This window comes from Pomacea canaliculata, linkage group LG8, assembly GCF_003073045.1.
Source record: "Pomacea canaliculata isolate SZHN2017 linkage group LG8, ASM307304v1, whole genome shotgun sequence".
Taxonomy (NCBI): Eukaryota; Metazoa; Mollusca; class Gastropoda; order Architaenioglossa; family Ampullariidae; genus Pomacea; species Pomacea canaliculata.
Genome location: NC_037597.1, coordinates 10,870,456 through 10,896,298, shown reverse-complemented (window position 1 = coordinate 10,896,298; position 25,843 = coordinate 10,870,456). Strand labels below are relative to the sequence as shown.

At 38.9% G+C, this 25,843-nt stretch overlaps 1 protein-coding gene across 7 annotated transcripts; it reads left to right on the top strand.

Moving 5' to 3' along the window:
• Positions 1–25,629, top strand: LOC112570251 (uncharacterized protein C15orf41 homolog). Of its 7 annotated transcripts, none has more exons than XM_025248626.1 (11): positions 1–1,870; positions 2,221–2,281; positions 2,534–2,598; positions 5,316–5,370; positions 6,559–6,637; positions 8,028–8,122; positions 10,182–10,231; positions 10,951–11,018; positions 19,871–19,936; positions 20,921–21,023; positions 25,073–25,629. In XM_025248626.1, the coding sequence occupies exons 1-11, from the start codon at positions 1,779–1,781 to the stop codon at positions 25,197–25,199; spliced, it is 861 nt and encodes a 286-aa protein (XP_025104411.1). In that variant the 5' UTR covers positions 1–1,778; the 3' UTR covers positions 25,200–25,629. The 7 variants fall into 7 exon arrangements, with proteins under 7 accessions (XP_025104411.1, XP_025104410.1, XP_025104408.1 ...); XM_025248625.1 differs by having other exon boundaries at positions 20,918–21,023; XM_025248623.1 differs by lacking the exon at positions 25,073–25,629 and adding an exon at positions 21,407–22,412.
• The last annotated feature ends 214 nt before the right edge of the window (positions 25,630–25,843 follow it).

Below are 25,843 nucleotides of genomic sequence, written 5' to 3'. Positions count from 1 at the left end.
GTCAAGTGCACGCTTGTCCTATCCAGCCCCATTTGCGCTTTTTGATGTCTTGGCTAGTAGCATTCTGGTTGGTTCTTTTCCACAGCTGTAGGAGATCTTTTCAGGCCATCTTATTCCCAGAATATGACATAGGCATCAGTTGGCAAAGACAGCATACTGTTTTACATCACAATTAATTCCAGTGTTAAGAATTAACAAAAACAATATCAAAACATCATATCCATATCAACCAAAGAGATTCATGCATTCATTTTGCAGACAGCTGCATTCATTTCCACACAGTAACATTTAGAAGTTGCATGGCTGAAACAACAAAGGACAGCCTCAGTCTATTAGCCCTGCATGTGGGTACACAGAATCAGTGGCCAGATGGGAGTCGGAATATTTTCCTGACATGACATGCCTGTCATCACGAAGGATTTTAGACACTTTCAGAAATGTCTACCTGTTATACAGAGTCCAAAGAGCTCTTTGGGCTGTCCCAGTGACTTTGGAGCAGGTAGATACAACACGATGTACATTGCTTTGGTCATTCACTGATAAACTGTTGAGTAAACCAAGAGCTGTGTCAAAAACCACTTTCTCCTGCATCTTACAGAGAAAAGGCAAGTTTTAAACTGGTCAGTAGTTAATGAACACATTGACGTCAAGCACGAAATTCCATTGAGTGCATTTTTATAATCAAGCCGATCATAAAATTATGAGAAAAAGTTAGAGGCTCTAGACTTGTTGCTGATGCTGATGAAGAGCAAGTGCATCGAATAACATGGAGCCCAAAAGAAAGAACCTTATACAAATCTTGAAGATACTTTGACATATGGTTTCTTGTGGCCGCTACCTCCCACAAAGTATGCAGAACAAAGGCAATGTTTTACGGGGAAATAATTTTTAACAGGTCTTATCAGCTCATTCCACACATTTGCCAGTTGTAACGGGATGAAACTTCCCAGCAGTACTAAACGTCTCGGTATAGTCTGCGCATGTTACTGATAGTGAATGAAATTGTAAAACGCATGTTGATGCCTAATGATAACTCATGTTACATGCTAGAGCTGCTTGACAATGGGAAAGTAAACTAAGAATTTGGAATTCCATCTGAAATATGGCTTTATTGCTGAATCTGGGTAAATAAGGGCACCACATCAAATATTTTCCACTTGGCTCTTGCTAGAAATAAAACAACATTGTAAAAGCAAAATTATACAAGCATATTTTGAAAATATCAGCGTACTATTCGAAGGCACAGCAGCGAAACCAAACGTCTCGTCATGAAGCGAAGAAAAATAAAGCCTATCGGTCAAGTGAATCTTCGATTGGTAGTTTACTTGAAATTAAAGGACGAAACATTACAGGACATACGAAATAAAATAACATTGCAAAAGCAAAATTATGCAACTCACAATATGCTTTGAGCTGGTTTTGATAAATAAACCCAAGAAAATGTTTACTAATCCATCGGAAGTTTGAACCGAGACGTTTAGTACTGCTAGGAAGTTTCATCCTGTTACACCAGTCAGATCTGCCGGAAATCGATGGATGGAAATATTATCACTGTTGTGACAAACAGCAGTAGTAGGCTCTGTTTTTGTTTATTGGTGTTTTTTTTTTTTTTAATTTGTCAACTCATCTTTACAGACAACGTCCAAACGCCGTTCTGCCCAGAAGTTGCAAACAAATCGCCACCAGAGACTCCGTCTCCACGCACGAAAGATGAAAAGGGGTAGTAACTGCGTCAAACAGGAACCCCCGATTAGGGAACAGTAGTGCTTTTCAGGAATATGAAATTGTCTGTCTACAACGAAATTGTTGAAATTTTGCCTAAATATCGCAGCAGGCGACAGCTTCATCAACTGACGAAGATGTTTCCTGGGTTAGTTCAAGAAGTGTCGAAAGTTTATTCTTTAGCCAATGCTTAACGTATCTTTAAAAAAACCTGTTTAGTAATGTCATCGATAACTTAATAGTCTGGTCCATTGATGGTTGAATCAACGTTCATCATACATATATTTCAGTAGAATGCTGTCCCAGTTTATATATTAATTTTGTTATGTCGTAATATTTATGACTCTCCAGACGCGTGATTATGTAAAAATTTGTATTTACCGGTCAGAAGTTTGACATACGAATAATTTGTAAAAAAAAAATTATATTGGAAGCGATTATGATGTCGATTTGAAAATATTTATTGATTTCCTTAATAAATACGTCTTTTAATTTTAGAATCTGTTACTGCAGGATTTCGTTAGGTACAATAGGAAGTATTTTCTCCCAGGAATATCAGGTATGTTAAAAGACTTTAAAATGCTGAACAGTCTTAATTCATAGTTATGATAACAATTATTCTGTACCATAATGTCAAGATTAAATGAGTTGTATGGAACATGGCAGTTAAACTAGAGAAAGAAGTTAGATTTATCTTTAGTGTGCTGATTTTCAAAATGATTTCAACATTAATAAACCTGTTTACTTTTTTATTTTAAAATTTGTCTGGAAAATGATATCGATCCTAATATGCTGCATGTTTTTTTTCCAGAAAAAAATGAAGAGGACACACTACAAACATAAGCCCTTCCATGTACAAAAGCAATATTATGAACAGTAAGAAAATATTGTTTCCTATGAGTGAAGTATCAGTGTTGAACTTAATTTTCTCCAAAGATACTTTAAACATTAGAAATATGCTTTAGGAAACCTTTTTTTCTTTTTTTGTGGAGTTTATGGGTACAATCCTCAGTCTGGACAATGAATTTCATCATGAACAAAATTCTCAAGACAGGACTGGGACAATACAATTCTGAGTGATTTAAGGACAAGCGGTTAAAAACCAGGAAAACAAATTGGTGCATCATGAACAAAACAATTAACCCAGCAAGAATAGATAATGCATTGCAAAATTTAATATGTGGTGAGAATAATGTCACTTGTATTGTTTTTTATAGATTTGCTACACCTCTCCAACCATCCTTTGCGAGCACTACCTTCAAACTCACAGTGATTACAAGATTGCTCCACTCAGCTACTATTGTCTTCACAGTCTTGTCTCAACATATTTGTCTGAGCTACCTATGACTTACCATCTGAGTTGATCTCTTAGGTGTGCTTGTGTTGGCTTCATCTTTGTTCCGTTCCTCAAACAAGAGATTCAGTAGATGTTTCTTCTTCTAAGGACCCACTGATTGGAATTTTCTACCAGTTTCTCTTTGAATGGTCTATATTTAAAGACTTCAAATCAGGCTGCAAAACCCTAACAAGCCTACTTAACAAATAGCTTGTTTAATTTAGAGTACTGTTCAACTCACTCCTCAGTTTTTCATCCATGCTGTAATTGTTTTCTAATGCTTAAAATTCTTGTACAAACTGTCAGTTTGTGTGTAGCTTTTTGTGTGCAGCACATTGAGCTCACATTTACACAGGGAAACAATAGAATAACACTTTATTTATCTCAGAGAGCAATTCAGGGAAGATGGATATGAAAGCACAAAACAATACCAAATCCTATCCATATCAACCAAAGAGACTCATGCATTCATTTTTCAGACAGCTGCATTCATTTCCACACAGTAACATTTAGAAGTTGCAAGAGAATTGAGCACAAATTGTTAACCTTAACATATGGCTGTCTTCACGACTTTGCGCCTATCTATCTACAAGAACTCGTTCGTCGTTACCAACCTCATTGGAACCTTCGTTCAGCAGTCCACTTCAGACTTGAACGACCGAGTGTTCAGTCAGGGAATACTAACAAGAAGACTGCGGGTTTTAGATCCTTCTCCAATGTAGCCCCGCTTTTGTGGAACTCGCTTCCCCTCTCGACCAAGGAGTCTGATAGTATTGCATCTTTCAAGAAAAATCTTAAGACTCACTTGTTTAAACTTATTTGAAGTTATCATTTGACCTGCAGTTTGGTGGCTGCTGGGATCACCGCGCATTGAGCGCATCTTTGTGATGCGGATACTAGCGCGTTACAAAACTACATCATCATCATCATGGCTGAAACAATAAAGGACAGCCTCAGTCTGTTAGCCCTGCATGTGGGTACACAGAATCAGTGGCCAGATGGGAGTCAGAATATTTTCCTGACACGACATGCCTGTCATCACGAAGGATTTTAGACACTTTTAGAAATACCTGTTATACAGAGTCCAAAGAGCTCTTTGGGCTGTCCCAGTGACTTTGGAGCAGATAGATACAATACGATGTAAGCTGCTTTGGTCATTCACTGATAAACTGTTGTAAAACCAGATAAGTGAGAAAGACAGCATGCTATGTGTGATCTATAAAAGAGCTGAAGAAATCACTGGGAAGCAGAAAAAGACCAGCTTCCAAAGAAGGAGGAGGTGGTATCTAGCCTCCTACACAGCAGCTTAAGTGATGGCAGATAAGGTCTGCATTATTTTAAAAGCAGGAATGATACAAGGAAATAATATTATTATCTAAGTATAACATCTGCAGGAAAGCTTTCCATGTTTTTACATTATCTTCGCAGCACAGATTTTTTTAGCATGACAGGAAATTTTCCAGTAGGTACCAAGACATGTTAATTTAAGGTACCTCATTTTAAGAGTTTATTGTCCATGCTTAAACCACAGCAGAAGAACAGGGAAGTGGTGGGCAGGTTGAGAGTAGGCCAGGACTGAGACCATCCAAGATAAACTTTAAGGGGTGAAGATGGTAGTGACAAAAATTACAACTGAGAGTTTTAAATATTCTAAATATAGTATAACTCTAGTGTGCCTGTAGGGGGCCAGTCCCTTTGACCCCAAACCACATCATCCCACCCATATCTACTTCATACCAGAGTCAGTTGACCCCTGCCATGACCAAATAATTACAGGATTGTTCCGTCATTGTTGAAAAATTTAATATTGCAGACTAAAGATAGTGGTAAAGAAAATCAGTAAATCGAGAAAGAAAATCATAAGTTGAAAAATAAGAGCAATTAAAGTGTCAAATTAATAACAGTTTGGTAGACTGGAGATCAAGATGTATCAGATACAAGAATGAAGATGGTAAGATGATCACAAATACAATACATCCATTTGCTTTAACGAGAACAAGATGTAGCTAGACCCAGAGCTTAACCATAATGTTATAAACTTGATGACAATCACACTGCTCAAGAAAAGAAAATAATCTTTAGTCAGGTGCTCCCTTGTTTTCATTGAGATGTATGTGTGCATTTAAAAAAAAATTCTTCAAAGAGGAAAAAAAATTCAGAATGTAGGAGTACAGAAAGTTTCTCAAAAAGTAAGAAAATGCCCTGATGTTAAATCTTTATAATGGTAGATTTTATTGCCTCATTTCTTGTGCTGCAGGTTTTGTGCAAAAGCAAAAAAAGACAAGCACATCATTATCAGCATGGCTAATAAGGTAGGTTTAGTTACTTTTGTCAAAGTGCATACATTATTTATATGCATTTGAAGATTGAGGCATATTTCTGATTTTGGTTTGCCAAAGACAATTTAAAAATATTTTTTTTAATGATTGAAGATGATTAATTCCAAGCTAGTTGAAAAATGTAGGCTCTCTGTGTGCTAATGTGGACATGGGCATGTGCAGACAAAGATTGTATGACATGGTTTGTAATATTATGGAATACGGCCTTGCATGATTCCTGCACAATGTTGTTGAAGGGTGTATAATTTGACAGCACGGCTGTGCACCCTGAATAATAATTAAATGTCATGGACCAGTCTTTGCCTACGTGTTTTTCAGATATTTTAACCCCTTTGCGACTTATGGACTGCAAGTGTATCTTGAATGGTTGAGAACATTAGATGGGAAAGTGTTAACTGTAACACAAAGTGTTTGGTGGACCCTGTTCAGCAGTAAATTTTTGGCAGTAACGAGGTAGAAAATTTACTCAGGCTTGGGATACTGAAGGAAGAAGACATACCTGAGTCACAACACGTAAATCTCCCTAGCTGAGATTAGATAGTAGAGCAGGGTAGTGTCGATCAGCACTGGATGCGGTGCGCTACTGAATCCCTCTGGATTAACCTCGGCTAGACAAGGTTTCAATTGTATGGGCTGAAAGAACTGGAGCCCTTCTGTATGAGAAAGAATCGCCTCCCAAGACCATTCCTTCATCACCTTTGGTCCAGCATCCAGCACAAAACCTTAAATGTGCGTCAAAATTGCTGACATCACTACACCCTATTGCATCCTCACTAAATGCTGACAGGCAGTCAGATGAGAGGAGATCACCCAGGAAGTGCTGGGTATCCTAACTAATCCACGCGAGTGTGTGTGTGTAAGATGTTTGAATGGTTGTGGCGAAAGTGATAATATTGAGGATCAATTTTTCATGGAAGAGGGGTCTTTTAAAAGTTTTTTTGTACAGGAGTTCCCTTTTTCCTTGTTTCTTACACAGATATTGGAAAGTAAGTCCACTTTACCCATTTTTTAGTATTTTGCTTAAGATCCTGCTGTAGTTTACAACTGAGTAAAGGATTTAAGTGTATGCACATTGTACTGTAGCTATGATTTCTGCTTTTATGATTTTTTTTTATGGTAGAGTTTTTAGGTCTTGTTGCTGACAAATATGAGATGTTGCAGATGGATCTCTCTCCATGTATGCTGGCCAGGATCATTCTTGAACAGCATCTACTTCATTCTGGTTCTCTTTCTGCTAGTGGTAAAATTAGTTTCTGTTTTAACACTGTATCTATGAATTTACTTCATAATTTTAATTGTGAAATACACATGAATGATGTGGTGTGCCTATCCATGTCAACATATTCAAAGATACAAGCACCCAAAATCACACCAAGTTGATTCCTTTTATTTTGTAAACTTAAGTATTATTTAAAAACATTTTGGGGATATGGCATTATGTGATTACTCCATCCTGACCACTGTTGTGTCAATGAGCAGTGACCAAAGACTGCTTGTATAACTGACAGAGCCAGTCTGTGTTAACTGTCTGATTTTGAGTTTTTTTTCCCCCCACAGGTCTTAATTTCCGTATGGTATATTAAGATAATGAGACACTCATGGTTTTGTGTGTAGACTTTCACAAAATACAGATAATTGGCTTAAGATCATCCTGACATGTATATTATTGTTAGCCCTTAAATATAGCACAAGAATAATGAAATGTAAAATAAAGCTAAAGTAAAATAGGTTTTACTTCCACCTCTACATGGAAATGACAACAAGCACAAAGCAACTTGCAGAAGCATCAAGTAAACATCAGCCATGATAAATATATTAAATACAAACATAAATTCAAACATTGCAAAGGTTCACTTAACATACACGTAAGTAATTTACAACTCTTTATTAAACTAAGTCATGATTGTATGTGGCCTCTGGACAGGATCTGAATATTCTTAGGTATAAAGGTTATTGTAAGTGGAATGTTGTAAAGACTGGTCCTGGAAGTTGATGAGACGTATTATGGAAATTATTGTTATTTACAGCTGGATTAGGACTAGGCCTGAATGCCCATCAACAAAATACTATTATATTTACAATGGGCAGAGTTTACTGATCCACCAGTCACCGACCATCAGAGTTTTTAGTTTTATTCACAATCTCAGGCTTAATGGTGGTTTTTTAAATAGGAGGTCACAGCATACTTTTTAATACATCACTTACCCTTTTATATTGTTCTTTTTATCTTTTGTTAGTTTATATTTTTAGTGATGTTGTTATTGCAGTCTTGCTTGGAAGTCTTGCTTTTTCAATGAAGTGTGACTATCTCTATCTTGCTGGGATATACCCTCAGTTACAAACAAATTATCTTCAATCATTCTTTCTTGCTGACATCAAATATGACATGTATTAGTGTGATCATTTAAAAGAGTTTTAAAAAAGTAAGTATTCTTTTCAGTGTTTTCATGACAACCCATTCTTTGTAATTGCAGACAAATCTGTATATCTTGATGATATTATAACAGTGATTAAAGGTGTAGTAGTGCAAAGGAGTATGTGTCATATGTTATGGTATTATATAAGTAGCATAAGGGCTTTTTTGTAATGTGTGCACCACACATTAATACTGAAATAATTACATCCGACAGGTGATGGAATGCAACATTCAAGCCGTAATATATCTTCTTTACTACGCAACCCACATGAAATTCCAGACCCTGACTTAGCAGTGGAGATCCAAGAGGTAAAAGCAGGGCTGCGAAAGGCCAGCATGGGGCAGACAATCTTTCCAGGCCTCTTGCATTAATCATTAATTGTAATCATTTATTACTTTTCCAGCATGTAACAGTATGCTTACAAGTTATAATTCCATTGACAGTATCAACATTTTGTTTAGTAACTTATTTAACATACTAGCAAATGTTAGGAAAAGTGTCTCACCCTGGAAGAAATTTGGGATTTTGAAGGGCCCTGCACGGAGGAGTGAACATACGAGCTACGGATGGTAGTGTTCCTAAATGACCGAATACCCAATGGGCATAGCCATTATATGCTTACAGTGACCCCTATGTCTGACATTTCACACAAAACAGTGGTGCACATTCTGATAGAAGGCACATACACTGTTTCAAAGCAAACTTACGTGGTACCAAAGTTGTGCAAAATAGATAAAATAATTTAAGCACTGTCTTTAATAAAAGTCATGTAGCCAAGCGTAAGATACCAACATGGGCTATACCAAACACATATGCAGTTACTTCTTCTTGTTCCTATTTGCCCCAAGTGGAGCATAGGGCTGCAGCCACACCCCGTCATCGGACCCGGTTCTGGGTGTTCCTTACCAGTTCAGAAAACAAGAAGAGTTCAACTGTGAAGTTAAAAACAGATTTGCGGCACTGGAGGGACTCCTGGTAGAAACAGTGGCCAACCATTGGACAGGATTATAAGAGACGTGGAAGACTGCTTCCACAAATGTTCTGGGGAAAAAAGGAAAAAAGCACAAGGAATGGCTGACTTTAAAGACCTGGCAAAAGATGCAGGAAAGGAAAGAGCTGAAGCAGAAGACCAACCAATGTCAAGACCAGCAGTAAAAGGAAGAGCTCAGAGCAAAATACTGGGAGATAAATAGAGAAGTAAAGAAGAGTGCAAGAGACAGTTCGCACACAGGATGGCAGAAGAGGCAGAACAAGCAACTGAGCAAAATAACACAAAGAGACTATACGAAATTACAAGAATTCTGTCGCTACCCTTTCTTCGTCCAACTTCATAAAATTCATGCAGCACTTATTCATTGCAATAAGGACATTGTTTTCATCTGGGCTCCTGACCATGCTGGTATCCCAGGCAATGTTTGAGCAGACCAGGCCGCCAAGGCTGCATGTCAGTCTCCTGCCAAATTACACTTGCTGGTGTCAACAGACTGTAAATCTATCTTCTCGGCCTATGTTCATTCTCTGTGGCGATACCACTGGGACACTGGGCCAAAATAAATTACATGCCACCCTTCCCTGTCTTTCCTACTGCCTACCTTCATGCCATCCTTTGTGATGGGAGGAGGTATTTCTGACAAGAATATGTTTAGGACACACCTTTGCCACCCAACTGCACCTTTTACAAGTTATTTACTAGTAATTTATCCTTGGTGTCAATGAAATTTTAGTGTGGTTTATGTTTTAATTATCTGCCAACAGCTTTTTACAACAGACTCTTTGTTTTCCTTGTTTAAGTCAGTCCCATTGGCAGTGATTTTTACATATTTGATAACAATAGGACTCTATCATAAGATTTAAGTTTTTTTTATGTTCTGGTAGTTTTTGGTTTTTGATTTGCTGGTGGCCTTTAGTTTTTAAACTTTACTTACTTTTTTATGTTATTCTTGCTTCTTGTGCGGGCTTTTATTGATAAAGATTGTGTGGTTAAATCACTTGAGGGATTTGCCCCTAAACTTTTAAAAATAAGATTACTTTATGTTGCCATGATATAGCTGTAGTTGCTGGCATAACTTAAAACATAACCAACCACCATTTCAGTATGGATTTCGGACAAAAAATTAAAAAAAAAGTTTTTGTGGAATACTTACTCCACATGGAAGGGTAAGCACTTCTGCATTCATCAGCATTTTCATTTAGCATTAAAGGAACATAGTAAATTATGCCAAATTGTCAGTAGAACAAAGTTTGGTAGAATTTTATTGCCTGTGTGTAAGAAGTATAAAATGTATAAAAAAAAAACTGATAGATTTTTTTATCCTTTTTTCATTATTAAAAGAAGTAGGTTCTAATTTTTTAATCATGGGTTTTCAGTGTGTTGTGGCTGATGAGCATTATGGCCCCATTGTGGACAGCATCAAGAGGTAAATATATTTTGAATTTGTCTTAGAGGAATTTGGGGTGAGTGGTGTATATTTACAGCATATTCAGACTATTACATTCATGATATACAAATGGATGTTTACCTAAGAAGCTGTCAAGGACCACGTTGCTGACACTTCCTTACTCCAGCCACTTTCATGGGGTGAGGGTAGTTGATCAGGCAAGACCCAACCTTTAGAGAATTGTTGCATCTGTGACACAAGTTAAGTTAGAATTAGCGTAAGAGAATAAAAAGGTGTTCTCTGCTGTCTGTGTGAAAGAGAGAGAGAGCAAACATTGAATATGAAACAGCACTCTTACACCGTCAAGGTGTGATTAATGTGATACAGCTGATGTCCTTTCAACAGTTGGAGATCCAGCAGCGTTCGCAAAAGGCTAGGCAGAACAGTCTCTCAGTGTTACTGAGCAAGTGAAAGTAGCAAATAACAAGCGTAAAACCAGAGCTTTCTTGCTCACATTAGGGCAATGACAGTTACAACTCTTATGATGCTCCCTGGCATATCGCCATGACAGAGGCATAAATGTCGACAGAACACTAGAACACTTTGTTAACATTGTGATTCCAGGGACCTCTTGTTCAACCTTTTGCCAATGAAAAGATATTTCCCTGTCTAGGTAAATTGTATTTCATTACTTATATGTTTCTAATCTAGACTTAAGCTTGTGATAAAAACAGTTCTTCTTCTGTCATATGATCCAGGTCTATTGGCGTTGAATATGAGAAAAAATTGAAAGAATGGTGCCACAAAAATGGAGTGGACTTCCTAGGCAAGTCAAGTCCTGTTTCCTTGATCTCTGCGCATATATGTGAACGTATTTGGTCCTCTAGTCTAGGTGGTCTAACACAAATGCATAAAATGGTGAAATTCTTTCTCATTCTGCATTCTGTGGTGTTCTAAAGTATTAAAAAGCCAGCTAACAATGACACAGCATATTTGATTTAGATTCATTTCTGTCTACTAAAAAGAAAAATTGATATATAGTAAAGTAAGACAAGATAAAACTTTATTTACCCCATAGGCAGCTTTGTGTGGAAGCACAACAAAACAACAATACCACAGCACATTCATATCCATCAAATAGACTGTCATACAATCAGGATCCAGGCTTACATATAATCTATGTTTCATTTACACACAGTAGTGTTCAACATAAAAGTTGCATTGCTGAAACAAAAAGAACAGCCTCAGTCTGTCGGTCCTGCTTGCGTAGAATCCGTAGTCGATGGAAGTTGATGTAATTCTTTTGATAGAACGTGCCCATCATCATGTAGAATTGCAGACACTTTTCAGATTTGACCAGTAGCACTGTGAACCTCTCATTCTACCAAAGAGAAACCTGTCAGTTGGCAAAATTCTATGGAGAATTCTTAACTGGAACCATTTTAGTTGGCTATCAGATGTTGTCTTATTCCATGGTATGTTTTCAAAGGTAGAGTCCCATTTCACAATTCCACTAGGCAAGGAGTCAGAATTTCCAAGCATTAATTGTACCGATTTATTTCCTTTACAAATTATCTCCCATACCTTTTCTTTTCTTTCCTCAGTTCCTTTAATGTTTTTGATCTGTAATTTATTTTCAAACTGTTTAATTGCATTTAGAACTCCTGCGAACTGTAGAAAGTTAGTAGTCAAGTTGGGGAATTTTAGCTGAAACTCCTGGTATGTGAGATAGTCACCATTTTCTTTAAGTAAATGACTAACTTTGTAGATATCTTCTCGTAGCCAATCACTAAAGTAAATTGTGTGGTTGTCTATAACAATGTTTATGTTGTAGAAGAGACATTCTGCATTAAATTCATCAATAGTTGTGGGTGTACATTTTACATGTAATCTTTTAAAATGTTTCAAAACATCATGCCAAAAAGGGTTGTGCATTCTATTAATTAATGCAGGGATGCCCAACCTACGGCCCGCGGGCCATATCCGGCCCGCGAAACTTCTGCCCACAGTGCAGGAAATCGGCATGTCAGTAATAAAAAAAAAGACCTAAAAAAAGAAAAATGAAAAAAGGGAAGAAGAAGTATTTATCCCTACTTATGGGCGTCTCTCAATCTTTTTTTTTTTTCGATGGACGAACATTTTGATTCAGTGCTCCGACTTGGTGTCTCTACGATGCAGCCAGACATTCAGAAGTTGGTTTCGGGTAAACAACTTCAAATATCCCACTAATTACTAAATAATTAATGGTAAGTAAAACTTGTTTCTAATAAAAATGGTATCTGCTCTATTTTTTTTTTTTTTTCTTTTTTTGTATTTTTGCGGTGAAGTGGCCCGTGACGCGCACGTTGGAAATGTATATGGCCCGCAGGCCAAAAAAGGTTGGGCATCACTGAATTAATGCATTCACAAATTCACTACCTAGAGAATGTAGTTTATCAAGTTCAGGATACAAGTATAGTATAGATTCCTTTTAATACTGCCTTGTTGTAGAAAAGTCTCTTTAGCCAACTGATTTTCATTGCAGATAGGAAGTAATAAATATTAACTATTTCCAGACCACCTTTTATGTAAGGTTTCTTACTGATTTTAGCCTGCTTTCCAGTCCATAGAAAATTAAAAAATAACTGTTCAATTTCTTTCAAAAATATGCCCTCAGGGTCAGGTAGGTTATGGAATAGGTAAGTTAATTTTGACATGGCTAAGGTGTACACCAGAAGGTCATCTATCAGACGTATATTGTCCCCAATGTTTCTACCTTTTATGAAACCTTTTTGATCAGTATGAATTATTTTAGGCAATACCTTTTTTATTCTATTAACGATACATGAGGATGCAATTTTATAAGTAACATTAAGTAAAGAGATTGGTCTCCAGTTTTTTATGCATTGTTTCGGTTAGAAGAACTTAAAAAATTCACATGTAAATCCATCACAACCAGGGCTTTTATTATTCTTCATTAACTGTAGTGCTGTATGTGCTTCCCCATAGGTGATAGGTCCTTCCAGTGAATTAGTTTCTTCCTTATTCAATTTTACTGCATTTTCAACCAGTGTATCTAATTCCACTTCCGTTATATTATGCTGGCAGTATAACCTTTCATAAAAAGCCTTTTTCTCATTTACCATTTCATTGTCCTCATAGATGATATCTCCATTTTCTCTCTCCAAAGAACACATGTTCTTTGCTACGAAGTTTCTACTTTCTAAATTACAGAAGTATTTACTTGGTTTCTCTCCATAATGTATCCACTGTACTCTTGAGTGAACCATCATGCCATTTAGCTTTTTTTCACGTATCTGTTTTAATCTATGTTTTGTTCTTCTAACACCTGCACAGCAGCTTGGTTTAAATTCCTGCTTAATTCTAATTCTTTAATTTCTTTAAGTAATTGATTTTCTTCCTTTCTTTCCTCTTTAACCCTAAAGGAGGAATACGCAATAGTTTTTCCTCTAATTTCCATCAGCAGTGTTTCAAAGAAAAGTTGGTCATCAATTACAAATTCAATGTGTTCATCAGTAATATTACTTATGTTATTCATATTATATACTGGCACTGCATATTGTTGTTTAATATCAGTGATCAGCTTTCTGACAGTATCAATGTAGGTATTATCCCTCAATAAGGAGTTGTTAAACTTCCAATATTGTTTGGGTCTACTTTTTGAAATATTTGACTTGAGTCCTAATTTAACTACAGAGTGATCAGATTGATAGCCTGGTAGAATTTTTACATCCCTTATTTCAGGCATCAGTGATTCTGAAATTAAAAAGTAATCTAGACGGCTTTGCTGGGTTGAATTAAATCTCCTCCAGGTGTAGCATTTTTTATCTTGGTAGATTTCACGCCATATATCTATCAGTGCTAAATTTATCATTGCTTCTTTTAGCTTATTACGGCTTTGTGGGCGATTAAAGTAACATTTGTAAATTCTGGCATCTAGGCTCGGGTTTAAAATCACATTCCAGTCCCCCCTAACAATGACCTCTAAATTTTCCTGTTTTCAATGAGCTGGAAGACTTTGGAGAAATAAAGTGGCTTATCTCTATCGCTGGGGCCATATATATTGGCCAAAGTTATGTGTTTCCCTAAAAGTTCCATATCCAATAGTATGTAGCTACCCTCAGGATCTCTGATAATATTATGGACTTTATATTCACATGAGTTAGCCAAAAGAATGGCTACACCCTTACTATTTATATTATCACCTGCTAAGAAACAGTCATATCCCCAGCATGATCTTATAAAGTTTTCAGAATTAGTTGTCCAGTGTGTCTCTTGCAAAAGGTATATATCAAACTTCTGTTTCCTTACATAATCAAACACATCTTTGCGTTTCATATGGTTCCCAAGGCCATTACAGTTAAAAGAACAAATATCAACAAATTTCTTAGTATCCATTATAGTACATAAGTTGTATAGCTGTACAATAAATAGCAAAACACCTTGAAATATACAATAATGCAATGCAATAATATTTGGACAATTTAACATCTATTACAGTAGAATAGTGGTTAGGCCTATGGTTGAGCAAGTTTTGTCTTAGTTTAATACCAGATGGGGAGGTTATCTTAAGTGAAACATTAGATAAGAGATAATATCAGGGATTTTGCAATGATTCTTATATATAACTTCACTGGTTATTTTCAATGTCCCAAATTTTCTACAATTGTGTTGAAATAAAGAGAAAGATATTAAATTTTATAGCGTGTACATAAGTGGAACTGGAGATTTCAGTGCTAGAAGTAAGAGAGAAAAAGAGGATAGCAAAGTTATTGGGGTTAAGAATAGAAACACATAGCTCACACACATATCGATACACACAACTCACCCTCGCTGACAATACACACTTGCACTTACAAGCCATTTAGGAAGGGTTTCGCCGCTCCCTGCACAAATCCCTTTCTTTCGCTGCAGTGGTACAGGCCATACGGCAGCTGATTGTTCCTTAAGCACTCAGTGTACCAATTGTGACGGGTCTCATGTCTCTTCTTCTAAAGACTGTCCGAAGTGGAAGGAAGAGGCAGCCATTCAGCGCATACGCACAGAATGTGGCATCTCATACGCCGATGCTCGCCGTCTTGTAGTGGGTGGCTCCTCAGGAGCACCTTCTTCTTCAAGCTTCATTTCCTACTCGGCAGCTGTCACAAAATGACCATCCACCTCTGTGTCTATCCAGACAGACATGACATGGGTCTCTTCAGAAGGCCCTGTCCCAGTACGTCAAGCTATGCCTCCTCCTCCTCTTACAAGCTGTGGTGGCAACCAGCCATCACAAAAATCTGAAACCTCAGAAGCATCTCAAGCCACACAGGCATCACAGTCCAAGCATCCCCCTTCACCAATCAGAAACACTGCACGCCAGCAAGCACGCAACACAAAATCACCAAGGAACAAGAATACCACACCGCAGACAGAAAAGAACATAAAAACAAAACAAAAATCACCAGAAAAACTCAACCAATAACATCTGGGACTACCACAGCAACACCATCAATCCCTATCTCAAATCGCTTTGCTTCTCTTGGCAAGCAGGGGATGGATGTGGATGAGCGACGTTTAATGTCGCCGTCTCCATCCTGTCGTCCCCTGCCTTCTTCTTCTTCCTGTGAGGCGCTCTGCGTCTTTTCCTCACATAAACTATGTCTACAATCCTTCAGTGGAACTGTCAAGGGATCTGAGCCAACTTTGAAGAACTTCGATGCCTAGCATCTTGTTTCTCTCTTGATACTATAGCACTGCAGGAGACTCTTCTCCTACTTTCCACCTCTTTTTTCCTTCAAAGGCTATCGAGTTTTACGTCAGAACTCACAGACTGATGTCCCTTCAGGTGGGACTGCTCTTCTCGTTCACTCCCACCTTTTGTTTAACCAGATACCACTTTCTACTCATCTTCAAGCTAATGCTGCCCGGGTTACCCTGGACAATACTATCACTGTTTGCTGTGTCTATTTTCCTCCTTCTGCTCAGATATCCCGACAGGACCCGAGGAGTCTTTTGACCCAACTTCCTGCTCCCATCCTTCTTTTGGAGGACTTTAACGGGCACCAGCCCTTGTGGGGTGGGGCCTCATCTGACACCAGAGGAGAGTTGTTGAGATCATTTTTTATGGATCTCTACCTTTTGAATGATGGTTCTAACACCTTTTGCCGTTCTCACAGTAACACAGTGTCAGCAGTCGATTTATCAGTGGTCAGCCTAGCACTGTTATTAGATTTTAACTGGACTGTATATGACGACCAGTGCGGCAGCGATCACTTTCCTATCATTTTACAATTTGTAACTAGTCTGAAGCAGGACAATAATCTTTATAACAGCAGGTGGAATCTGACTAAGGTAGATTGGCCTGCCTATCAGACCCTCTGCTCCACCCGCCTCCTCCGAAGTTCTAGTTTTAATTTCAAAGTGAAAGATTGGCAATGATCCCATGTTGCATCCTGCTAAGTTGTTCACCTCAATTTTAAATGAAATCGCCTCAGAGGCAATTCCTGCGTGAAGGCATCGTAATAGCCGTCCACGTGTGCCTTGGTTTACAGAGGAGTGTAAGGTGGCCCAGCACGCTCAGAAGAAGGCCCTGCACCTTGCCTTCCGCATACCCACTCCTGAAAATGTGAAAAGTCTTAAATTTAGTAGAGCTCATGCTTGTTAAATTTTTAAACAGGCAAGAAAACTTGCGTGGCAGAGGTTTGTGTCCTCACTGTCCTCCCGCACCACTTCCCAAGCGGTGTGGGCGGCCACGAAGATAAAGGGAAGTTTTCAGGCTGGCTCGATAGGCCATCTACAGGTTGGAGAATCTGTTCTCACAGAGGCACGAGATGTTGCTAATTCTTTGGCATCCACCATTGCTCACAACTCCTCTTCGCACTACTCTTCAGCTTAAAAGCTGTTCAGGAATCTTCTGGCTGTTACTTTTCTTCTGATAACTGCAAAAAGTACAATCTACCCTTTTCTGTCTCTGAACTTCAGCAGACCCTTCTGAAGTGAAAGGACTGTGCACCGGACCCAGACAACGTTTTTTATCAACTACTGACTCATCTTCCACAGGTCTCTCTCCTTTGAGACATCTTTACCTTTATTTGGGTGTCTGGCTGTTTCCCTCCCACATGGAGAGAGGCAGTTGTGGTGCCCACCTCAAAACCTGGCAAAGATCCCTCCCCAAAGATCCCAGCTCTTACCATCATATCGCTATTATTAGTTGTCTGTGCAAAACTCTTAAATGCATGATGAATGCTCGGCTCATCTGACATCTCGAAGCTTGAGATCTCAGCTCCAGCCTGCAGAGTGGCTTCAGAAAATGCCACAGCTCCCTGGACCATTAGGTCCATTTTGAAACTTTTGTCAGGGATGCTTTTGTCGGCTAAGAACATGTTTTAGGGGTGTTTTTTGATTTGGAGAAGGCGTACGACACTACCTGGAAGCAAGGTATTCTGTTGGACCTTCACGCCCTTGGCTTCCAGGGTCGTATGCCACTCTTCAACAAGAATTTTCTTTTGCATCTCGTTTTTCAAGTGAGAGTGAGATCTATCCTGTCTGATCCTCAGGAACAGGAAATAGATGTCCCTCAGTGCAGCATTCTTTCTCCAACACTTTAACATCAATGTAGGCTTAATCTTGAAAAGCGGTCCGGTGGCGCAACGGTTAGCGCCTGTCACCAATACAGTGAAGGCTGGCTGCCCAGAGTTCATTTCTCATCTCGGGCACGCTGTTCTTTCTTTGCACGTGGCATCTGTTTACAGGGCTGGCTGCCTTGCCGTAATATAACCTCAGTTGCTGGCACAGCGTAAAACACCAATCCCCCTTCCCCCCCACCTCAATCTTGAAATCTGTCTGTCCAGGTTTGGAGGCCTAATAGATGACTTTGCTCTCTGCATTCGAGGTCAAGTCCTACCATGCCTCGAACGCCGGCTATAGCTGTGTGTAAATGCTGTAGAAAGATGGGTGACAGAAAATGGCTTCAAATTTTCTCCTATGAAGTCAGTATGCATCCACTTTTGCAAACTGAGAGGTATGATTCCAAACCCATCTATTTCTGTCAATGGCATGGTACTGAAAGTGGTCCAGGAAGTAAAATTCCTTGGGGTCATCTTTGACCATAAACTGTCTTTTCTGTCTCGTATCAAATCTCTGCGCCTTTCTTGTCAGAAAGCCTTGAACATTCTTAGGGTTGTTGGCCATGTCAGCTGGGGTGCAGACTGCACGGTCATGCTTCATCTGTATCATGCCCTGGTCCGCTCCAAGCTAGACAACCATCATCTATGGCTCTGCTTGATTTCTACCTCAAAATTCTTGATCCTATTCCTTATCAAGGGCCCCGCATCTGTTTGAGTGCCTTCCACACCACTCCTGTACAAAGTTTGTACACAGAAGCTGGTGAGCCCCCACTTTCTCTTTGTCGTCTGAAACTCATGCTATTCTATGTCTGTCGTTTAAAAGCTCATTCTGGAAGCGGTCCGGTGGCGCAACGGTTAGCGCCTGTCACCAATACAGTGAAGGCTGGCTGCCCAGAGTTCATTTCTCATCTCGGGCACGCTGTTCTTTCTCTGTACGTGGCATCTGTTTACAGGGCTGGCTGCCTTGCCGTAATATAGCCTCAGTTGCTGGCACGGCATAAAACATCATTCCCCCCCCCCCTTTATTCTGGAAACCCTGCATACCGTGCTGTTTTTGGACCTCAGCGTGCTGTCCTGTATGCCATTCATACCAAGGAACAAAAGCCACTATCACTCCGTGTAGCACCTCATCTACAAGCTGTCAAAATAGATATTGAACAGGTAGAGCCTCTTTCTCTACTACCAGCTCCTCCTTCGACCCTTCCTGTTCCAAGATTCGTCTTGATCTTACAGCTTTTAAAAAAGGGACACTAAAAATGTTAAAGAATGTTGTGGTTGTATTACTTGGAAAGTTTTTTCCCTAAACTTTTAAAGTTAAGTTTACTTTTGTTGCCATGATAAAGCCTTAGTTGCTGGCACAGTGTTAAAAACAAAGAAACAAACAATCCACCAAGCACCTTATTGGTAACTGTGGCACATTTATCTGATCTAAATGGGCTGCAGAAGCCAGTAGTATCTAAATCATAGTCACTTTCATTTAGCCAGGTTTCAGTAAATGGTGTCTGCTTCACACCATCTCTGTGCCCTCTCTTCTCAGATCTGAGACTGAGAGATGGAGAGGGCAGTAGAACATTGATATGTAGAGCAGGAAGACTTTGGATAACAGAGGGAGAGGAGCAAAGCAGAAGCAAGAGCTTGCAGGAGTAGTGAAGCCAGAGGCCATCCTTAATTGAGTATTCGTCCACCATCTTGTTGGCCAGTGCTAATGAACACAAATATCATAATGCAAAAGTGGGCCTAGCAAAGACCATGCATACGACCATCATCATGGAACACAATTACAACACTCCAGGTCTTAACATGTCAAGTACACAGCATGGGAGTCGTCAAATATCAAAGAAAAAGTAGACGATTGAAGAAAGAATTGAGAGCTGCAGACATGGCACAATGAGGACTAGCCATCTAGTAATATGAATAATTGATGAATCATAATGACGTGCATGGTTTGAATGAAAAAGGTTGTGGAATCATATATAGGCTGCATATAGGTGATACAAAAATTGTGCTAGATCTAGTTTGCAGTCTTGGCAACCTATCAGTTTCTCTTTTTTTTTCTGCCTTTTTTCAATAGGGGAGGATCAGATGCGTTGGAAGGGCTATGATAAAACACCTGACATCAAGCTTGAAGTGCCTATAGGTAAGTTAGTTTGGTCTAAACCACCATCCTTTGTGTGTGGGACTTCAGTGAGCATCACCCATTTTAGGGCAGGTCTGCAAGTGATGCTGGTAAAATAGAGTTGTTGCGATCTGGTTTTATGGAAGATGATAAATACCTTCTGTGGACCGTACAGCAGAACTGTGCCTGCTGTAGATTTATCAGTCATCATCCCCACATTGTTATTGGATTTTAACTGGATTGTGCATGATGACCTATGTGCAGCACTCACTTTCACATTATTGTACATTTTTTAACTACCCCGGAGGAGGATAATCTCTTTTCCAGAAAGCCGGTGAACCTGTCGAAAGCATATTGGTTTGCTTTTCAGGCCCTCTGCCCCACCCGCCTTTTTTCTCTAGTTTCAATTAAAAGTTAAAAGATGTTAGTGATGATTGCCTCTTTCAGAACCATCCTGTGGATATCTTAAAAATTTTTTATAACTGAAGTTGCCTTGGTAACAATTGGCTGTTGAGAGACATGTCATTACCATTCATGTCTCATGGTTTACAGCGGAGTACTGAATGGCTCAACATGCATGTAAGAAGGATCAGGGCCTTGCCTTTTGCTATCCCATTACAGAAAACATACTAAATCTTAAACATAACCAAGCACAGGCTCAATATATTTTTGTCCAAGTGGGCCTGGTTTCTTAGGATGTTGTTTTGAGTGACATCACAGGGAAGTTACCCTTTTGTTATCCTTTTCCTTTTTGTTGGTTTAGTGGTGATTTTCATTGTACCATTGGTTGTGGGAGGAGTCTTGTTTTTTTATTTTCTATTTTGATGTAGTGTAATTCTCTCTCACCTTAATATAGCCTTAGTTGCTGGCTTGGCATCAAGCTCAATCATCCTACCAACTATTGTCTCAAACTTCCTATTAAAATGTTAACATTTTATTTTTCCTACATGTTACATTTTCTTCATCAAATGATTTTGAAATACCTTTTTTTTTAACAAACAGCAGTGGATGGGCATGTTATCAACTGGATTGAAAGCAAGGCATCCTTTGGGGATGAAGACTGTCATGAGGCTTACCTGCAGGATCAGTTCTGGAGTTATTGGAACAGGTAATAATGTAGATCCTGATGGTGTGCTTTGTCAGTTTTTGTTTGTTTAAGCTAAGTCATTTTTTGTTGTTGTGAGGGACATGTCATTGGTTACAAAGAGTTCTTACTGCTTTGTATGCATGCCGGTATGTGTGCATGCACACACAAATTCTCACAAATATAAAATAATAAAGGTGTAATTTAGGACTGAATTATATTAGAGTCTGCAATCAAAAGTGATAAAAAAAACCTAGGTTAAAGTGTGACTAAACCCAGTTAGTGTCAGTATATTTATGGAGAATCACATGTGGAAAGTTGAATGTCATAACTTTAAACCTGTTATGTACAATATTGATTGAAAGTTCAATATTCTGGTAACTACCAAAAAAATACACCACAAACAGCAGAAAACAAGGTATCAGCAAAATGGCCAGCAGTTGTGAGTCAGATGCAAAGTGTATAAATCTTGCTGGTATGAACCTGCTGCACTGTCTAGAGGAAGCAAAGACAATGCTTCTCAGAACAATGTTGCAGAACAAGACACAGTTGATTGTCAACCTATTGCGGAGCTGGTAAGTAGTGGATTGGAATTATTGGATTTGAAATTGGATCAGTTTACCAATGTGGCAGATACTTTGAAAGTTATATTTTAGTGTCTGTAATCTCATAAATACATGTTTTAAGGCTTATAGGCCAGGAACACAAAATTTGGAAGTACATGTTGTTGCCAAGGCTTCACCTTTGGTAGCATGATCATATCCTGCAGTTAGTGGATCTGGTATGTTAAGAAATCTAGTAGGAAGGAAACCATTAATTACAGTTAAAACAATGAAAGTTTAGTCTTTGTTACTCCTCCGAGCGCTCTGGGCCACCCTACACTCTTTAATAAACCATGGGACACGGGGACGGCTATTACGATGCCTTCACGCAGGAATTGTCTCCAAAGCGATTTCATTTAAAATTGAGGTGAAAAGCTTAGCAGGATGCAACCTGGGACCATTGCCAAGATCTTCTACCTCGAAATTATAACTCGAACTTTGGAGGAGGCGGGTGGAGCAGAGGGTCTGATAGGCAGGCCAATCTACCTTAGTCAGATTCCACCCACCATTTTAAAGATCATTGTCCTGCTCCAGGTTAGTTAAAAATTGTAACATTATAGGACAGTGATCGCTGCAGCACAGGTCGTCATGTACAGCCCAGTTAAAATCTAATAATAGTGCTGATCTGACCACTGATAAATCGACTGCTGACACTGTGCTACTGTATGGATGACAAAAGGTGTTAAAGTTTAGTTAGTTTATTCCTTGTTGCTCCTCTGAGGAGTATAGGGCCGCAACAACACCTCGCCAGAGGATCAGGTTTTGGGCAGCCCCCTTAAGTTGGGCCCATGTGGTTCCGACGTCCTTTGCCTCACTTTCTACTGTCCTTTTCCAAGTCTGCTTTGGTCTCCCAACTCTCCTCTTCCCCTCAGGGTTCCAGTCAAGTGTCTGCTTGGTGTCAGCTGGTTTGCGCAGGGTGTGTCCTATCCAGCCCCATCTACACTTTTTGATGTCTTGGCTTGTGGCATTCTAGTTGGTTCTTTTCCACACACTGCTGTTGGAGATCTTTTCAGGCCATCTTATTCCTAGAATATGGCGTAGGCATCAGTTGGTAAAGGTCTGGAGCTTGTTGTTGATGGTATTTGTCACTCTCCAGGTTTCAGAACTATACAGTAGGACTGTCTTCACATTGGTGTTGAAGATGCTGGTCTTACTGCTGAAGAATAATGCTTGGGAGTTCCAGATGGAGCGTAGGCTGTTGAAAGCATGCCTGGCCTTGTTTATGCAGCTTTTGATGTCATCATCCACTCCACCGCCCTTGTTGACAATGCTCACCAGATACGTGAAGCAGTCTGTTTCTAGAATGTTCTCTCCTTGAAGCTGGATTGGGAGTTCCTGCTTGTTGTTGATTTTCATCACTTCAGTCTTCTTTCTGTTGACCTTTAATCCAGTCATCTCTGCTTACTCTGTTAGCTTACTCAGTTTGGTTTGTGCATGTTGTTGCCGATGAGATAGGAGACCGATGTCATCTGCAAAGTCCAGATCCTCTAGCTGTTTGGTGAAGGTCCACTGGATACTGGTGTTGTTGTCTTGCACATAATCCAGTCTATGACTATCAGGAAGGTTGTCAGTGATAATATTCAACCCTATCTCACACCAGTCGTCATTACGAAAAGTTTAGCGAGTTTCTTCTTCCTGTTCCTATTTGTCCCCAGTGGAGCATAGAGCCGCAACCACACCCTGCCATCCGACCCGGTTCTGGGCGTCCCTTTCCAGTTGGGACCATGTCATGCCAGCTGTCTCTGCCTCTCTGTGAACTGATCTCCTCCACTTCTGACTTGGTCTCCCAACCTTGCGCCTCCCCTGTGGGTTCCAGCCCAGAGCTTGTCTTGTTAAATTGTCGGTTGGCTTTCGTAATGTGACCAGTCCAGCCCCACTTCAGCTTCTTGATGTCTTGGCTGGCAGGTTTTTTGGTTCGTTCTCTCCCACAGGTCTGTATTGGAGATCTTCTCAGGCCATCCGATGTTGAGGATGCAGCGCAGACATCTGTTGACGAATGTCTGTATCTTGTTGGTGATGGCATTTGTCACATGGCATGTCTCAGATCCATACAGATCGACTGACTTTACATTTGTATTAAAGATGTGGATCTTGGTGTGTAAAGATAAAGCCTTGGAGTTCCAAATAGGTCTTTGGGTGTGGAATGCAAGCCTGGCTTTGTTTATTCGGCTTCTTACATCTTCATCTGTACCTCCATCTTTGTTGACTATGCTGCCAAGGTAGGTGAAATGGTCAGAGTCTATAATACATTCCCCATGTACATTCTGCCATCCTGTGTGTGAACTGTCTCTTGTCACCTTTGCACTCTTCTTCACTTCTCTGTTTATCTCCCAGTATTTTGCTCAACAGTACTTAATTATATTATTTAACAGTTTGTAACAATACAAAAGTATAATAATAAACAAGTTTTTAAAAGCCACAAAATATTAATGAAAAAACAAACAGTAGTTAATTATAGCTTACTTTAACATATGCTAAAAATCAACTGGCATTTTAAAACACTTGTGACAAACCACCTTTTGCAACATGCCACACATCAAAATATTCTGTTGTGAAACAGAGACACTTTATGGGGTCAGAATTTTGAATGTTTATTATAGTTCTTGCTCTGCTAAGGTTAGTTCATACTTATCAAATATTTAACAGTTTTCTGAGAAATTTGAATGTTTATTTGCCAGTCTTGTTACTTGAATTGATCACACAACCAAAAACTGCTCAAATTTTGCACATCTTTATTCAGTTGTCAAAGAGAGGGTTTAGAAAAATATTCGTGACTATGATGTTATAACAAGCTTTCATCGTCAGGTTAGGGGAGGTCAGCTCTGTATCTTTTTGGTTGCTGCCAATTACAGTTATCTAATTTCAGTATTTTTATGCTTTATTAATATTTATAAAGCACTATTTAGTAAATATGATTTTGCATTTTATTATCTTATGATATTCCCAATGTGAGATTTAAGTATATTCCACTTTTATGATCTGAGTTTAGTCACACTTTAGTCTTTAATACATGAAAGACTGGTAAAAATAAGGATGAAGTATAAAAGACTGAAGATACAGGTAACAGACAATAGTGATGAAAAGTAATTAACAAAAGGATATTGGCAAGACAGACTAATCAGGAGATGTAAAAGAGGAAAGAGAGAAAATAGTTATGTATCTGTGTAGAGCAGGGGTGGGCAATTAATTTTCCCAAGGGGCCGCATGAGAAATTGGGATGGTTTTAGGGGGCCGGACTAATATAGTTAACTCCATTTTACCCAATACTGTATATATAGTATATATACTGGCAGGCGGGCCGCCCCTTGCCCAGGTCTGGTGTAGAGTGTTGTCATTACTTTAACATTGTCAACTGATTCTTTTTCAAGATCTTTTGTTATCACTGATCTTTATTCTGTAATAGTAACAACATAATTGTCTGAAAAATGTCAAAAATCTATTTTAAAACATTTCATGTTTTTTGTCTTAAAGGTTTGGGCCAGGCCTAGTGATCTATTGGTTTGGGTTTGTTGATGAACTAGATATTCACAGAGACAAAGGAATTCTATTGAGCGATCATCTTCCTCAGGATGTAGCAGTGCTAGACTTGAATCTCTGACAAGTGTGCCTTGGAGGTGGATGAAATGTTTAGCCATTTGTTAACTGTTTTTTCCCCCCATTATATAAAGGTTTTTATCCTTTTATTTATACCAGATTGTTACTTGAAGAAAAGAAATTGAATTGTTTAAGACCCACTGGGATGATCCAAATAGTACATAGATTCTGATAAAGACAAAATAAAAATATTTTGTAAATTTCAGCGCTTTAAACATCCATTTATTTATTATATAATTTCAAAATGTTTAATTCCACCTGTAATTTTAGCAAGTCTTGCAAAATCTGTGCATGAAAAATATGCTACATCATGTTATGATGAATATATCCATGCTGTCACAATAAACATGTAAACGATGCCCAGAAGTCGGAGCAATGTACATGTATTTATTTTGCTTTGTAAAGAATAATATTAAATTCTGCATGGTCTTGAAGTTTTAATCTGTACTTGTTTGAATCTAAGGATTGTGATCTTTCAGAAACCTATTTTATCTGGGTGACCTGCCACATGCCACAGAGTGGCATACACTTGGTGGAGATAACACTAAATGCTTAGCCGTAGGTTGTTGATACTTTTTTTTCAGCTGCAACCACACAGCCAAAATAGCAAACCTTCAGTCACAAGACTAAGTCCTGAACCAGACTGCT

Excerpts from the sequence above, each read along its gene's own strand:
- LOC112570251 (XM_025248622.1), top strand. The coding sequence starts at position 1,779 with ATGAAATTGTCTGTCTACAACGAAATTGTTGAAATTTTGCCTAAATAT. Across the intron at positions 6,638-8,027 it reads TGGTTCTCTTTCTGCTAGTG|GTGATGGAATGCAACATTCA; the intron begins GTAAAATTAGTT and ends TACATCCGACAG. Across the intron at positions 11,019-19,870 it reads AAATGGAGTGGACTTCCTAG|GGGAGGATCAGATGCGTTGG; the intron begins GCAAGTCAAGTC and ends TTTTTTCAATAG.